Below are 14,700 nucleotides of genomic sequence, written 5' to 3' on the forward strand. Positions count from 1 at the left end.
ATTGTTTCTTTAATCTCTGCAGCCACCGGCTTGGTTTTCCAAGTAGATTCACTCCATCCGTCACGTCAGACCCGGAGAGCGCATCTTAGTTTCCCCCCAGCGCTCGGGGTTGATGAATCGCGCCGGGTGCTGAGCTTCCCCCTTAATTCGCCAGTCAACGCCCCTGCTCCCCAGGCCCGACATCGCCACACACACCCCTTTGCTCGGGGTGGACAGGTGGGCTCGAGAAGTGTCCACAGTCTCCCCGCACCTGTGCGTTCTGGGCCGGGCTCCCCGCGGGCCAGGGGATGCGACCAGGCCAGCTGTGCGCCTACAGGTCCCGGGGAGGGAAGGACTGCAGGCGGGTGGGAAAGAGAACGCGGAGGTCAGGCCAATGGCGTCCTCAGCTACTGCTGGCCCTTCGGAGGGGGCTGGGAAGGCTGGGAGGCAGTGAAAGCAGGAAGCAAAAAAAATGTAACCACCCCCACTTATTAAGCACCTACTGTGTGCCAGAGCTGATTGTATCTGTCTCTCCTCTGTCTCTGGTGCCTCAGGTTATTCAAGAACATCTCTCCGGCATTCTCCTCCGCCCTGCCCTCCCCCCCCTCCTCCCCCCCCCCAACCCTCCTCCTCTCTGCCTTCCTCCCTGCCAATCACAAGCCTTGGGATCATGCGAACAGAATGTGCACTGGGCTGCTTCCCACGACAGGTGCAGGGCCAGGACCCCTCCCTGCTGAGGCTGGCAGCTGGCAGCAGAGGGGGTGCAGGCAGGGGGTGCTAATGCCCAACCCTCGCTCCCCTTGGGTGAGATCGTGGGGATACCATGGCTGCAGGGGCAAAGATATGAGGCCTGACCTCTAGCTTGCAATGAAACTGGGCAAAGGGTGTCCCTCTCCGGGCTTCCATTTTCCAGGCTGTAAAACAGGAACGTGGACTCTACTCCACAAGGTATTGGTGAGCTCACAGAGAGAATCAGCGATGCGAAGGTGCTGCTGCTTTAAGTGGGAGGTGGGCTGGAGCCAGGAGCTGGAGGGCAGCGGACACCTTCTCCCCTAGCCCCGCCCCACACATACACACTCAACCCCTCGCAGAACACTCACATGCCCCACCTCCTGCCTGCGCCAGCTGATGCGAAGGGCAGTCCCGCCAGGCCTGGAGGTTCCATTCTTCTGGCCTCTTCACTCCCAAAGCTTTGAAAGGACCAAATAGTTGGAGTCAGAAGAGAAGAATGAATAGGATCCATTTTCCAAACCATGAAGGGCAGGACCCTTAATTGGTCTTTTCTTATTCTTTAAGGCTGGACTATGGTAGTTAAATAGCAAAATCTCTGGAGGTCACTATTGCTGTTACTGGAAAATACCTTAACTGAGCACAGTCTCATTTGATCCTTGTAGCTATTTTAATGGAGCAGTTATTTTTTGGCCCCATTTTACAGATGAGGAAACCGAGGCCCAGGAAGGAAGTCACTTTGCCCATATTACACAGCCGAAAAGTGGCAGACCTGGGGTTCAAATCTGAATCTAAAGCTGGGCTCTTGACCACGAATGGAATTGCCTTCTGGGCATTTTGCTACTTCCTCCGTTCCCCTCCCTTTTCCAGCCCCATAGGCCTCCTCACTGCCACAGACAGACTCCCCAGCCAAGCTCTATCCCTGAGAAAATCGCCTGGGCAGAATGGAGACCAGGTCTCACAAGCTTTTGAGTTGGATTTTTTTTCTCCCGCGAGGCTCACCCGCAAACCACCGCCCGGGAGCTCGCTCCTGCGCAAGGAGGGGCGGAGGGCAGGGCACCCCGCTCTGCTGGTGCCTGGCCTGCGCCTTCAGACTGGAACCCCAGACCCACGCGCAAAAGTACCGGGCGCCCCCCCCCCCCGCTCGCCCCCCCCCCCACTGCCCTCCCCGCCGCGAGCCTGGAGGCGGATCCCTGAAGCCCTTGGGAGGGCGGGGGCGGGGGAGGGGGCAAAGGTGTGTATTTCCGGGCGTGGACGGCGGGGTTGGTTATTTTCTGAAACCTCCGTCCCTCCCGCTTTAGACGTCACGGACGCTCACCACTGTGAGACGAAGAATTCTCTGGAATGCTTGGATCACCCGGCATCTCGGGAGTTAGCGCTATTCCCAGGTGAAGGAAGACGCGCCCCTGAACGCAGACTTCCCCCCGCCCCCTCGCGGAGCGCGCAGCGGTTCCATTGCCCTTATTTTACAACGATTATAAAATCGAACAAAAAACTGGAACCGCAGAGAAGTGAAGCGATTGCCCAGGGTTACCCAGCAGAGCTGGGGACTTGGGGTTCCGTGGGCGAGGAGGAAGGGAGCGACGCGGGCTCCCCGGGCCTGGCTAGGCACGTGGGGACCTAGTCCCGAGACCACGCCTGCGAGTCCTCCCGCGGGGCCCTGAGCGCCTAAGCCACCCCCAAAAGGGGGACCCTCGCAGGGCCCCTGGGAACCTCGGTGGGAACGTCTCCCTCCTTCCCTTCCTCCCACACTCGGCGCGGGGCCCCCGGGCAGCGTGGGCGCGGGAGCGGAGCGCGGGGAGGTGCCCCTGCGCCGACTCGGGGTGCGGGGGGGGGGAAGTGGGGGGAACGGAAGCAGCGTCGCGAAGGCCGGGTGCGGGAGGCCCCGGGCTCTGTCGTCGCCGCCGCGTTCCCTACCCGCGGAGGGCACGGTGGCTCCAGCAAGTGGCTGTCCCGATTCGCCTCCATGGCGCCCGCTCCCGCGCCCGCGGCCCTGGGAGGTAGTGTCTCTGCGCGCCCTCCCGCCAGGAGGGACCTGGAACCTTCCAACCCGCCGCTCCCCGAGATCGCTGAGCGCCGCCTGGGTTGCTAGGACGCTCAGTGGTGCGAAGCGTGGCTTCTGAGGTCGGCTCGCTAGTGTGGGAATCCCAAGTCCCTGCTCTGCTGGGTAACCCTAAGCAATGCTTCACTTCTCTGAGGTTCCACTTTCTTGTTCGACTTGTAATCATTGTAGAATAAGGGCAGTGGAACCACCGCGGGGCTTTTGTGAGGACTGCAAAGGTCTCGGTGAGCAAACGCTGATGTAACAGTTGTCTGACACATACTTGCTGATATGTTACGCCCGGAGTGTGAGATTTGTGTGCCGGGGTCTGCAGGGCTGGAGGGTTCCTGCTGCGAGATCCCTGCCCCCGCTGCGCTTGTCCGAAGTGTCCTTTCAGTGTCCCCAAACCCCCGAGCAGCCTTTGTGCCCCGGCACTTGGAGTGGCAACTCCCAGCCGAGTAGTGTCCCACTCGCTGAGGTTGGCGTGGTCCCATTTTACCCGCACAGGATGTCAGGCGAGGTCACAGAGCCATTGGTGCCAAAGGCAGCTGCTGCGGGGAGCCGGAGTGCCCGCACCCCATCTCCGCTGTTTGTCCAAGGCTCGGGCAGAGGGCCCCGCGGGGGCAGCGGGGAGAGAGCTCAGACCAAAGAAGGTAATTCCAAATGTGTCCTCCCCTTTGAAAGGAAAGAGTATCTGCTGTGCCTCCCCCTTCAGGGACCTTTTAACCGACTCTCACAGGAGCAGTTACTCGACAGTCCGCCAGTCCCGATGGGGCGATGCTCCTCTGATATTCGTTGGTTCATTCATTCATTTATTGACTCCTTCGGCCTTTAGTTATTCACTCAACAGATATTTACTGAGACAAAGAAAGACTTGAAGCGGAGGGCTCTGCTGACCCCCACCATTCCGGGTTCCCAGTGGAGTAATCCGAAGTGCAAGGAAGGTCCTGGCATGTCAAGGGCAGTGGGAGAAGATTGGAGAAAAACAGTAAACCAAGGGAGCCTTAGCTGCAGGAGAAATAACACGCAGAGGCCAGGGCCAGAACCAGCCTTCCGCGCCCTGGAAGTTGCCAGATGGCTGCAAGGGTGCCCTGTGTCTTTGGGAGGAACTGAGTGGGGGTGGCTCAGCTTTCAGCTGTGGATGGATGGGTGGGTGGGTGGACGGATGGGCCAGCCCATAGACGAACAAAGGACGGAAGGCACAGCACACAGAAATAATCAGCTACACTTGTTAGCGTTCTCCTCAGAAAGGTGTGTCTGAAGAGACTAGGAGATGGGCTCAGGTGGCATTTTTCTTGAGGCAGAAGACTTGCCCAGAATATTCTCACGTGGTTGCAGGCAAACCCACTGGCACTGCCTCCATCGCAGGCACACACTCCCTCTTTCTGAGTCCAACTCTAAGGTACAACGTAGGAGAGCAGGTTCCAAGGACACAGGCGGATTCTGGCCGAGGACTTCAAATGCTGAGCCCCAGTGCTCTGGGTCTGAAATCCCTTGGAGGCTGGGGAAAGGCTGAACAATGAGGCAGTAATTAAACAAGTAATTACCAGTGTGGCTCAGTGGTTGGCCATCAACCTACAAACAGGGAGGTCCCAGTTTGATTTCTGGTCAGGGCACATGCCCTGGTTGCAGCTAGATCCCCAGTGTGGGGCGTGCAGGAGGCAGCCAATTGGCGGTTCTCATCATTGATGTTTCTCTCTCTCTCTCCCTCTCCCTTCCTCTCTAATATATACATATTATATATCTATCTATATCTATCTATATATAGATAGATAGATATAGATAGATATATAATTTTTTAAAGGTGTGTGTGAGTAGATGGTCAGAGGCAGCACCCAAAGAAAGCAGGAGGCAATTTTTTGTGTCGAGTGCACACAGCGCAAAGGTTACAGAGAATATTGCGTAAGTGCAATTATACCCGTCTTGGGGTCATTCCTCCTCTGATCCCACCCCACGTGTCTCACTTCATATCGTCTTCCCCTGGGTCTAGGCCTGAAATTGGGGGTGGGGAGAGTGGAGGGGTTGCTGCCCCATCTGGGTGTTTGCAGGCAGCTTCTAGGCACAGGGATAGAAGCAGCCTGCTCGCTTGGAATTCCTCGGCAAAAGTGCACCTCTCAGCCCCCAGGTCACATGGTGCTTTCATTCATTCATTCATTCATTCATTCATCCAACGCACATTTTACGAGTGCCTACTAAGTGGCAAGCACTGCACTGCTCTGAGCGAACTCACTGTTGCCACGCAGCTTCGAAGAGGCCAGCCAGCGAGCCCTTAATTTTGTTGTTTGATTCATGAAGAGGGAGAGGGAGAGCAACTCGCCATCCACAGCGAGAAGAAACCAAAGATGTTGGGAACTGGTGCCTTTGCTGGGCAGTGGAAAGACCGAGGTCTGAGCCCTGGTTTTAATATTTTTCCACAAATATTTGGCATGGCAGAGACTGCCCCTGGGGAACCTCCAACTAGTGAGATCGAGATGAACACCCACCCTGGCAACCAGACAACCATGAAGCCCAGGGCGTAGATGCTGCAAATTGAAGCACCAAAGCAAACTGGGACAGATGGGAAGGCTTCCTGGAGGAAGAGACTCTAGGCAGAACCCCAATCATTGTTGAGACAAAAGTGCAGCAGGGCCCTGGCTGGTATGGCTCATTGGTTGAGCATTGCCCCATGCACCCAAGGGTCACTGGTTGGATTCCTGGTCAGGGTACACCCAGGTTAGATTCCAGGTCAGGATGGGTGTGAAAGGCAACCAATCTATGTTTTCCTCTCTCTCTTTCCCTTCCTCTCTCTCTCTCTCTCTCTCTCTCTCTCTCTCTCTCTCTCTCTCTCTCATCAATACAAATTATTTTTTAAGTGCAGCAGTAAGATGGGGGGGGGGGGGATCCAGAACTTGGCAGGATCCAAGAACTGAAAGAAACTGGCTGGACAGCAGCCAGTTGGGACGATGGCAGGCTCAGCTCACCCCCTTTTTGCTATCTGAGTTTGGAAAGTGAATTGGTGTCTCTGAGTATCAGTTTACCCATCTGCCAAATGGGCTTGACAAGGCAAGCACCTCCAGATTGTTGGGGGTGTCCAGGAGGACGGCCTGTGGATGGCTTCCACACAATAGGTGCTCAACAAATACAAGATCCTCCTGGGGCTTAGATCTGGGAGCCAGAAAGGTGGGTGGACGGGCAGCAGGAGAGGGGCTCAGGACTGGGCACCCCTGGCCACTGTTTGAGGAGCATCTTTATTAACATGCACTTCAAGGTAAGCGGCGATGGAGACCAGATGTGGGATCACACAGTCACACTGAGGCATAAGTGGGGATGATGTTGAGGGGAGAAGCACAATCCCCGCCCCCACCACCCCGTTATTTTTCTTTGAGAGACCTTAGGTGCAGAAGATTGCTTTCTGGCCTGCAGTCCTGGGTTCAGGGCGCTCAGGCCCTCATTCTCCTTTGCCCCCTCAACTCTGACCCCACTCCCAGTCTCCTTTGAGGAGTTCTGTGCAGAACTGTGCAATCGCGCGCCAAGCACCCTGAGCTAGGTACCGCCTCCATCCGGGGATTTTCCCTGCACTTTATGGAGAGCTTCTCTAACCGGTCTCCTTCAACGGAGTCGTTCCACAGAGGGGAGATCCGTTTCCCCTGTTCTTTGCATTTTCTCTGTCCAAAAGGTCCTCCCAGGTTGGTGAAGGGGCTAGCTTCAGCCTGGGCTCCCAGGCTACCTCCGAGCTGTGTGACCTCGTCCAGGTGATCGCACCTCTCTGAGCCTCCATCTGCTCGTCGGAAAGTTGGGGACCCCGATCTCCACCACTCCCTGTTAAGTGTGGAAGGGGCTGTGGCTGGTCCCAGGGCCCGAGGCACGCGTCGGTAAAGGAAACCACAACCCATCAAACCAGAGATTACAGACCGCCTCACCCCCACCCCAGCAGTGAGCAGGTGACAGCGCAGCGACCGGGCGATGCCAGCGGGTCTCCAAACCCCACGCTCTCCACCCGGCCAGCCAGAGAGTCCCCTGGGCTGGGCGCAGACCTGAGGTGCGGGCGTCTGTTCGCGGCGAGGAGGGGCGAGCAGGGCAAGAGGCCGCGCTCTGAAGCTTCTGACCCCCGGCCCAGCGGAGGGCTTCTCCCGTGGCTGAGTGAGCACAAGGCCCTCGGCGCCCCTACCCCGCGCCCTCACCGAGGAGGGAAACAGCCAGACGTGAAAGGGGCCGCGCACAGGCCGGCAGCGGCGTGTGTGTTAATTTCACGGAGGAACCGACCGTGGGGGACACAGGCTGGAAACACAGAGGAAAAGGCACCAACGGGGAAGCCGGCAGCTGCGCCGCCCAATTCGCGCAGAAAGTGTGCAAACGAACGCCTGCACCCCAGGCTAGCGGCCCATCTGATTCCGAATGTCAAAACCTGTTAGGTGTTTTGGGGTTTTGTTTGTTTGCTTGTTTGTTTTTTAATCTGTCGCTCAAGTTTTGCATGCCCCCCTCCCCTAGGCCAAAGCTGGGACCAGATCACTTCAGCGCAGCCTCGGGAGCCCTAAGGGTCCTGACACCTCCGCGGCCCCGCGCCTCGGGTAGAATCCTTAAGATTCTCCACCACCGGAGAGAGGAAAGAAAGCGCAGGGGCAGTGGAGGGAGAAGAGGGAGAAGGGGAGGGGGGGGTGAGGGAGAAAGAAGGGATTCCGAGGGGGAAATTCACTCTCTATTCCCCCCGCCCCCTCACCCCTTCAAAAAACCTTAAGAGGGTTTTGGGAGATCTGGTCAACTTTCTGAAACAGCTGAATCTTTTTACAGCACTTGGTTCTTTTCCTGGGCCAGCTGTGGAGGGGAGGAGGGAGAGGCGAGAGGAAGAGAGAGAGAGAGAGAGAGAGAGAGAGAGAGAGAGAGAGAGAGAGAGAGAGAGAGAGAGAGAGGAGGGAGGAGGGAGAGGGCGCAGGCCCGCCCGGAGCGCACAGCCACAGCCTCCTCGCTTCTCCAAACTCCCGGCCAGGGCGCGCGGTGGCGTCCTCGCGCTCTCGCTCGCGCCCCCGCCCGCCGCCCGCGCTCGCCCGGCATGAACGCGGAGACTTGCGTCTCTTACAGCGAGTCTCCGGCCGCGGCCATGGACGCCTACTACAGCCCGGTGTCGCAGAGTCGGGAGGGCTCGTCACCTTTCCGGGCGTACCCCGGCGGCGACAAGTTCGGTACCACTTTCCTGTCCGCCGCCGCCAAAGGGCAGGGCTTCGGGGACGCCAAGAGCCGGGCTCGCTACAGCGCGGGGCAGCCGGACCTGGTGACGCCCCTGGAGAGCGGCGCCGGGGCGCGGGGCTCTTTTAACAAGTTCCAGCCCCAGCCCCCCGCCCCGCAGCCGCCGCCGGCGCCGCAGCCGCAGCCCCAGCCGCCGGCGCCGCAGCCGCACCTCTACTTGCCACGAGGCGCCTGCAAGACGCCCCCGGACGGCAGCCTCAAGCTCCAGGAAGGCAGCGGTGGCCACAACGCGGCCCTGCAGGTCCCCTGCTACGGTGAGTGCACGTGCGGGTCCCTCGAGGCGGGGGACCCCGGGGCCCGTGGCTTCGGCGCCCTGGAAACCTATCGGGCTTGCGGGTGGCAGGAGCTGTTGGGCTGAGGAGGTGCGGGGCCGAGCAGCGGCGACTCCCGGTAGAGAAATGGGGATCCGCTGCTCCCAAGGCGCCGTCTTGCCCCTTCATCTCTCCCTTCGCCAAGGCCAGGAGCGTTTGAGCTGTTGAGCCCGACTTGGAGTTTGTGTCCCCCCTTCTGTGCTGTTTCCCCGACCACTCGCTTTGCGCTGCCTTCGGGCCGGCTCGGAAGCGGCTGTTCCGCCCGGCTCCCGGCTCCCGGCTCCCGGCTCCCGGCTCCCGGCTCCCGGCTCCCGGCTCCCGGCTCCCGGCGGGAAACAGTTGCGGCTCAGCGCTCGGGCGCAGGGTCCCCGGCGGCCAAGGCCTCGCTCCCCGCCGGCCTGGAGGCTCCTCTGGCGGCGCCACAGGTGGGAGCGTCGCAGGTGCGGAGCGCGGTTGGAGCGCAGCCGTCGGAGCGCGCCCGGGATGCCGTGGAACAGGGACGCCGCAAGGATTCGGGTCCGGAGTCGCCTGGGGCCGCGGAAGACCCGAGTCCAGTGGCCACCCGAGCGCGGCTCGCCGCCGGGCGGTGGGCCGGCCAGGGATCCGGAGCGTTTCTCTCTAGGCCAGCCGCGGAACAATGGTTTAGGGGTGACCGCAGGCAGGCAGAAAGCCGAAGATCAGGAGGGACTCAGTGCGGGAAGAAGAGAAAAGTTTCTCTGTATGGACTTGGGCCCACAGGGAACCGAGGCCTGAATGACCTCTGGCCCCTGGAACGCAGGCCTGGGCCCCAGAGCTCAGCGACCATGGTGGAGAAGGGGCCTCTCTCAAGGGCGGCCTGAGCCAGAGCAGTGTGAAGCCTAAACCCTGTCTTCCACAGACTGGGAATTGGTGAGCCCCGAGCTGGGAACCAGGGAAATGGAGAGGGGAGGGGAAGTCTTCTCTGGACTAGGAACTCTAGGTACACAGTCTCCCCCTGAGGCCTCGGGCAGGGCCCTGGAGATGGGCCGGTGCTGACAGGGCAGTGGCTTCGTCTGAGCCGACCCAGGCCAGATGGAGAGGCACCAGGCCTAGGGACAGAAGTGGGACATGGTGGAGGCCTTGGCAGTGGGATAACCTTAGGAAAGCAGCCCAAGGCGAGCACTTTCTTGCACTCAAACGGGCTCTCCCTCAGGCTCAGAACTAGTTCATTAGGTGGTTGTTGACACGCACAAAAAATCGCACCATCATACCCCTGTCTACACTTGCATTCTACACACACACACACACACACACACACACACACATAACCTCTTCCTCATGAGCCAACGTGGTCACACATCAGATACACTCACTCGTGGTCACACATCAGATACACTCACTCGTGTGGCCTCGGCACACATAGTCACACACTCCCAAACCCATAGGGCAGGACTGAGAGCAGATTTAGAAGGATCCGGCAGCCTTTCCCCACTTCCTCCACCTTCCTGTTGGAATGAGATCAGATGCATTCAGATCACAGCGGCTCACAGCGCACACAGGTGCTCCTTCCACTCTCCGCAGCCGGCTTTTGGCCCTGTCCCCATGCACCCCATGCACCGGCCTGCCTCCTGGCCTCGCCCAGGGCCCTCCTCATCCATGACAGTTGGGATTGTTAAGTGAGAGCAAGTCACAAACTGGGGGCCCCATGGAGGCGCACTGTGCACCCCCAGGACTGCGTGCTTTCTCTTCCACTGCACTGGGTTTTCATGCTTTACTAGTAAAGAAATGCGCCGGTGAGGCTGCAGAAGAGGCTTACACTTTAGGCAAAGGGAGATCCCACGTTGCTTCCACATTCTTCTTTGGAAAATGCCTTCAGGTCCAGAGGAAAAGGGATAAGGGCTGGCCCCCTCCAAGCACCCCCTCTGAGCCCCTCTGGGCCTTCCTTCACATGCCAGCTTGGCCTTTTCTCTGTTAGCCATTGGGGCTGCCCACAGTGTGACCTGACAGCAAGTAACTCCCCCACACCCCAGTCCCCAATAGTAAGGCTTATTGGGTGGTAAATGTCCCCCAGGGAGAGAGGAGAGAGCAGGAGTCTAGCCTACCCTCTTCCACATTTCCATCGCCGAGGGAGGGGGGCTCAGTGCTGTTGGGAATCTCAAGGCACCCAATTCTGAGGACAGGACAGGCGCCTGCCCCCGCTGTGGGCAAAGCCATAAGCTGAAGGTTGGGACAAAAGGCAGGCAGACAGGGCCCCACTCCCTGGCTGCCCCAGGTGGAGGCACTACTCAGGGCAAAGCCACAAACAACCAGCAGCTCTGTTTCCTCTTTCCCTCCTCTCAGCACCAAGTTTCCCTGCCCCGGAGGAGATCTCTGGTCCTTGTACAGAAGTGATTAGGCACACGAGGTACAAGATCAGGAGCCCCAGGCACCAAGAGGTGAGGCTCTGCCCTTTCCAGAGGCGCCCCAGATGAGCCTCTGGGGTAGACTCTAGAGACCGCCAGCAGGAGGGGAACTGAGGCGTGTTCCCTCCCTCACTTGTCAGACTGTATGTTCAAAAGGGGAGAAATGAGGTTGGAGGAAAAAGCCTTGGGATGTTCCCAGGAGCTCGGGGAAAATGGGGACAGACAGGGCCCCGGCGCTGGGCTTGGCAGACCTCGGGCCTGACCTCAGGTAGCTTCCACCTCGCAGCCTCCTTCCCAGCTCTGTTGGTCGGGGCGGAAGCCAGTAACTACACCGAAGTTCCCTCCCGGCTCTCAGCCCTGGGAGCCACTCCGCGAGATCGAGGGGCCTTCCGCTACAGAGGTGCGAGCCTGGGGGTGGGAGCCGCCGCCTGCATGTGCGGAGGGAGCGCGCGGCAGGGCAGCCGCCTTGGTCTCCGTCAGCGGGATTTCCTCCGAGTCGCCAGGAGTAGAGGTGAGACACCCTGGCCCTCTCTACCCCTAACCTGGCCTCGGTTTTCCGATCAGCACTGAACGGGCGAGGGCTCCAGGCGCAGGCGGTCCCCTGCAGCGCGGACACCTTCGCGTTTTCACCGAGAGTCCCACCGGGGTTTGGCCGGCTGCGGTCCCGACCTCGCCAGGCTCTGGGGCGCCGGGCTCCTCGGTCAGCACTTCGACCTTCCGACGTCCCTGCCTATCTTTGGCCCGTGTTTGAGCGCATGGGCCCCAGGAGACACGCCAGGTTGGAGACCCGACATTCCTCGCCGCCGCCGCCGCCGCCGGGGTGGGGGCTCAGGCACTTCGCCCTCAAACCCAGAGCCAGATCCCCGGGCCGCCCCAGGCGCGCCAGGCTCTGCCGTGCGCCCCCGACTCTTCTGGGAGCAGCCCCGCTTCCTCTCTCTTTCGCTTTCGATTCGGTGCACGCAGGTTTTCGTTGCTCGCGGATCGCCACCCTCCCATCCACCGGCGAAGGCAGCGCTCTCTGCGCAGAGGTCCCGCCCGAGGCCGCTGGGGCGCACTGAGGGCCGGTCCTGGTTTGTGGAATCAGACGCAATGTTCGAAGCTCGGGGTATTGGTTTCCCCGCACGGACACAATCACACACCACAAAATTGTCAGCTCTGCCCCAGTCGGGTGGTATTTGAATTTAGTCAAAGAACCAGCATGGGTTCTTGAATGGGTCCCCAAAGACGTGGGGAAAGGAGATGCTGGCGGGAGCAGTCAGCTCGCTGGTGGTGAGGGGTGGGCCAGGGAGCGCTGGCGCCTGGAAGCGGTGACATCCCGACCCCCGTCAATTTTGGAGGAGAGGGAGCGAAGGAAGATGCTTTTAATTTTCTAGTTTTATAATTTCGATAGCCGCCAGCCTGCACCAAAAATCCCGCTTAAGCACTTACCTTCTTAAAGAGAAAAACAGAAGGCCTGGGTTAAAGAGCTAGTATTATTTTAAATCGATCGGTTTGGACGAAGTTTTCTTTCTTACGAATAGTGGACGCACAGTGAAGTCCGCGCGGCTAAGTGGGGAGTCCGTTGGGAGAACGGCTGCGAGTGTGCACAGTGTTGTAACCACCACCTGGACCCAGCGCCCCTGTCTGTGTTGTGTATATACACACGGAAACTTTTGGGGGACATTTTGGGTAAGTTGTTCTAAGAAAATTGCAGAAGAGACCTCGGTGAGCTGGGGACCACGCCTGTGCCCGTCGGTGGCGTTTTCTTAGTTGGATGACTTTGTCCCGCGTTTGCGAGGTCCCGACGCCGCTGCGGCCCGAACCTCGCCGCCTCCGCCGCAGCCGCCACCGCTGTCGGGCTACCGCGGGGATGCCAAACCCCGAGCGGTGCACGCCGCGGCCCGGAGCCGCCGTAGGAAAACTAGTTAAAATACACGCATCCAATCCAGCCAGAGTCCCCGAGGACTTTCGCTTTGGAGAGAGGCTGGGCGCACTCTCCCAGGGGACATCCCTCTCGTTATCTTGGCCTCAGCCCTCTTCTCTCTTCCCGCAGCTCTGCGCGCGCACGGCTTTGTTTGGGTGGCACATGGACACATTGAAATTCGAACTGGAAATACTGCAATCTTTGCAGATACGGGGGTGAAGGGAGGTTGGGCTCCCGCGTGTTTGGCTTCTCCGCTGCCCCCTGGACCAGGTGCTGGAAGCCGCAAGCGGGGAAAGAAAGGGGAGGCTGCTGGAAGCGCCCACGGCACCGCGGGCATGAAGCGGGAACGGTTGAGTGCACCGTGCGCCGTTCCCTGCGAGCAGGGGGAGCTGGGAGAAAGCTTGGCAGGAGATGTTTCCTCCGCTAGGCGCTTCAGCATCCTCAGCTCCCACGACCCCCAGGGACCTTGGCCCAAGATCTCACTGTCTTGGGATAGTGAGATCCCAGTCTGTGCCTGGGCCCGCCTGCCAGGCGCCACCTGCCCTCGTCCTTCCCGCAACAGCTGCGGGTGCCCGGGAATCGCTAAGGGGACTGGGGAGCCACCAGACTAGGAAACCAAGACAGCGAGGTCCCGGCTACATGAAGAAGTGACATCGGCTAACCAACCGATGTGTTAAAAATGAAAGCCACCCTTGGTCTCAGTCCGGGGCCCTGGGCACCTCACTCCATTGGCTGGTTTGCCCTGGACAGTGAGACGAGGCCCCTCTTCCAGACGGGGCCCTTTTGCAGAAAGAGGAGGCACTTCTCTCTAGTCAACAAGCCCCCAACCGCAGGCTGGTGCCTCTCAGGGGACTGATGCCCCCAGGGGACTCCCCTCAGAGGTGCAGCCCCTACCTTCTCCTCTGGTCTGCAGGTGTGCAAATGAGCCACGCCCCCACCTCCATGCAAGACACTCCTTCCTCGCCCAGTACTGGGGTGCAGGGGCCTGGGAGCAGCAAACACTGTGCCACTGGGAAGCTGGTATCCCCAGAAAGCAGAAGCTGCCCCCTGCCCCCTGCCCCCCGCCCCCGTGTGTCCAGGGTGCTGCCTCCAGGCCACCGGGCACACCAGACCCGCGCCCACCACCTATCCCCAGTGCGATCTGTCTCCTTAGCAAAGACCCACTTCTCTACCCCCTCCCACCCTAGACTGCCAACATCAAGGAGGAGGAGGAGGAGGAGGAGGAGGAGGGAGAAGCTTCGTGGAGAGAAGAGACAGGCAAAGGGGAGACTCAGGAGGGAAAGGCTGGGGCGCCCAGTAGTGATTGGGGCAGCAGGCAGATTCCAATTCCAAGCGGAGGCAGTTGAGGGGGGCGGGTCACCGTGGCATCCATAGCATCCAAAATGCCTTTTAGGAGAGCAGGATGACTGGGAGATACTGGCGTGGGGGGTGGGGGTGGGGGTGGGGGTGAAAGAGGCGCCATAGTCCTTCAAGTATCAGGCTGTCCCTGTGACCCGCTGCTTGTACTTGGGACCTCCAGAGAGAGGCCGCTGGGTGCCTGTGCGAAGCCCTGCGTGCTTCTTGGGGTTCAGAGAGCAGATGGCCTTGGAGGGGATTCTCCTTCCAAACGGGCCACGCATCATGGGTGTCCATGCTGGGCGCCTCACATGCGGACTGCCGGCAACCCAGTTGGGCAAAGCGGCCGGCCCGCGGCGCGCTCCTCGGCTGTGCTGGAGAAGACCAAGAGGCTGTGGAAGGTTTGGTCCGCGACACCAAGGTCCAGCTCGACACAAGCGCCGGTCAGGGCGGTCAGCATGGCCTTGGGAGAGTCCCTTCCTCTTCCCGTCCTGGTCTGGATTGTAGCTGTGAAACGTTGGAGCTTGGACAAGTTTCAAAGACCCTCAGGGCAGGGGGTTTTCTGTGCCTGGACCAGTTTGGACCCGCCTTCCCCATGTTTCCCTCCTCTTCCCACCCGTACATACATTTGTGTCCAGGAGAAATCGGACAGAGTGGACAGAAGATGGGCCCTGGGGGCTCCCTAGGGCAGTGATGGTGAACCTTTTGAGCTCGGTGTGTCAGCATTTTGAAAAACCCTAACTTAACTCTGGTGCCGTGTCACATATAGAAATTTTTTGATATTTGCAACTATAGTAAAACGAAGACATATTTTTGATATTT

At 59.6% G+C, this 14,700-nt stretch overlaps 1 protein-coding gene across 1 annotated transcript in view; it reads left to right on the plus strand.

Moving 5' to 3' along the window:
- Window positions 1-7,775: 7,775 nt before the first annotated feature.
- ALX4 (ALX homeobox 4) overlaps window positions 7,776-14,700 on the plus strand; it is a 33,359-nt gene continuing 26,434 nt past the window's right edge. Inside the window, exon 1 of the mRNA XM_036323917.1 lies at window positions 7,776-8,223. Coding sequence (XP_036179810.1) covers window positions 7,776-8,223 — 448 coding nt within the window. The remainder of the gene's footprint in view (window positions 8,224-14,700) is intronic.

Source organism: Myotis myotis, unplaced genomic scaffold (genome assembly GCF_014108235.1).
Source record: "Myotis myotis isolate mMyoMyo1 unplaced genomic scaffold, mMyoMyo1.p scaffold_m19_p_10, whole genome shotgun sequence".
Lineage (NCBI taxonomy): Eukaryota > Metazoa > Chordata > Mammalia > Chiroptera > Vespertilionidae > Myotis > Myotis myotis.